General features: G+C 34.4%; 1 protein-coding gene across 1 annotated transcript; it reads right to left on the reverse strand.

Moving 5' to 3' along the window:
- Window positions 1–328: 328 nt before the first annotated feature.
- On the reverse strand, window positions 329–1,086 carry LOC117102807 (zinc finger protein 239-like; the record flags this gene model as incomplete). Its single annotated transcript, XM_033243225.1, has 1 exon — window positions 329–1,086. A coding segment is annotated over exon 1 (742 nt), but the record flags the coding sequence as incomplete, so codon positions are not given.
- Window positions 1,087–1,109: the final 23 nt, after the last annotated feature.

Raw genomic sequence — 1,109 nt, forward strand, 5'->3', positions numbered from 1 at the left:
TCATAAGGTTTCTCCCCTGTGTGAATCCTCAAATGAATTTTTAAACTACTTTTTAAATTAAACTTCTTTCCACAATGTTCACATTCACAAGGCTTCTTTCCGGCATGGATTCTTAAATGAATTTTCAAATAACTTTTAAACTTAAACTTCCGTCCACAGTGTTCACATTCATAAGGCATCCCTCCTTTATCTACTGTACAAATATGTGATTTCAAATAACTTTTAAACTTAAACTTGTTCCCACATTGTTCACATTTATAAGATGTCTTTTTTGAGTGTAGCATTGTATGATTTTCTAACTTATGACTTGTCCTAAACTTCAACCTACACTGTATACATTCGTAGTTTCTATGCATCTTCAAATGTTTTTTCAAATTACAGCTTTGCCTAAATTTCTTTCCACACTGTTCACATTCATAAGGTGTCTCCCCAGTGTGAGTCCTCAAATGCGTTTTTAATTGAGCATTTAACCTAAACTTCCTTCCACAATGTTCACATACATAAGGCTTCTCCCCGGTGTGAATTCTCAAGTGTTTTTTCAAATCACTACTTTGCCTAAACTTCTTTCCACAATGTTCACATTCATAAGATGTCCCCTGTTTGTGTGCTGTCAGATAATTTTTCCAATTAAAACTTTTCTGATCTCTCTTTTTATGCCTCTCCAAATGTTTTTTCAAATTACAACTTTGCTTAAATCTCATTCCACAACGTTCACACTCATAAGGTGCTTCCCCGGTGTGAATTCTCAAATGCACTTTTATATTACATTTTTGGTAAAACTTCTTTCCGCAATGTTCACATTCATAAACTTTCTTTTCTACGTGTACCTTCACAGCATTTTTCTGAACTCTCTTTCTATGCGTATTCAAATGTGATTTCAAATGACCACTTCCCCTAAATTTCTTTCCACACTGTTCACATTCATAAGGTTTTTCACCAGTGTGAACCCTCAAATGTACTTTTAAATTACCATTTCGGTTAAACTTTTTTCCGCAATGTTCACATTCATAAGGCTTCTCCCCCGTGTGTATTCTTAAATGCATCCGGAAATTATTATGTAGACTGAACATTTTTCCACAGTGTTCACATTTATAAGGTGCCTGTCCTGT

This window comes from Anneissia japonica, unplaced genomic scaffold (assembly GCF_011630105.1).
Source record: "Anneissia japonica isolate Jap-2015-1 unplaced genomic scaffold, ASM1163010v1 scaffold192766_len1091_cov136, whole genome shotgun sequence".
NCBI lineage: Eukaryota > Metazoa > Echinodermata > Crinoidea > Comatulida > Comatulidae > Anneissia > Anneissia japonica.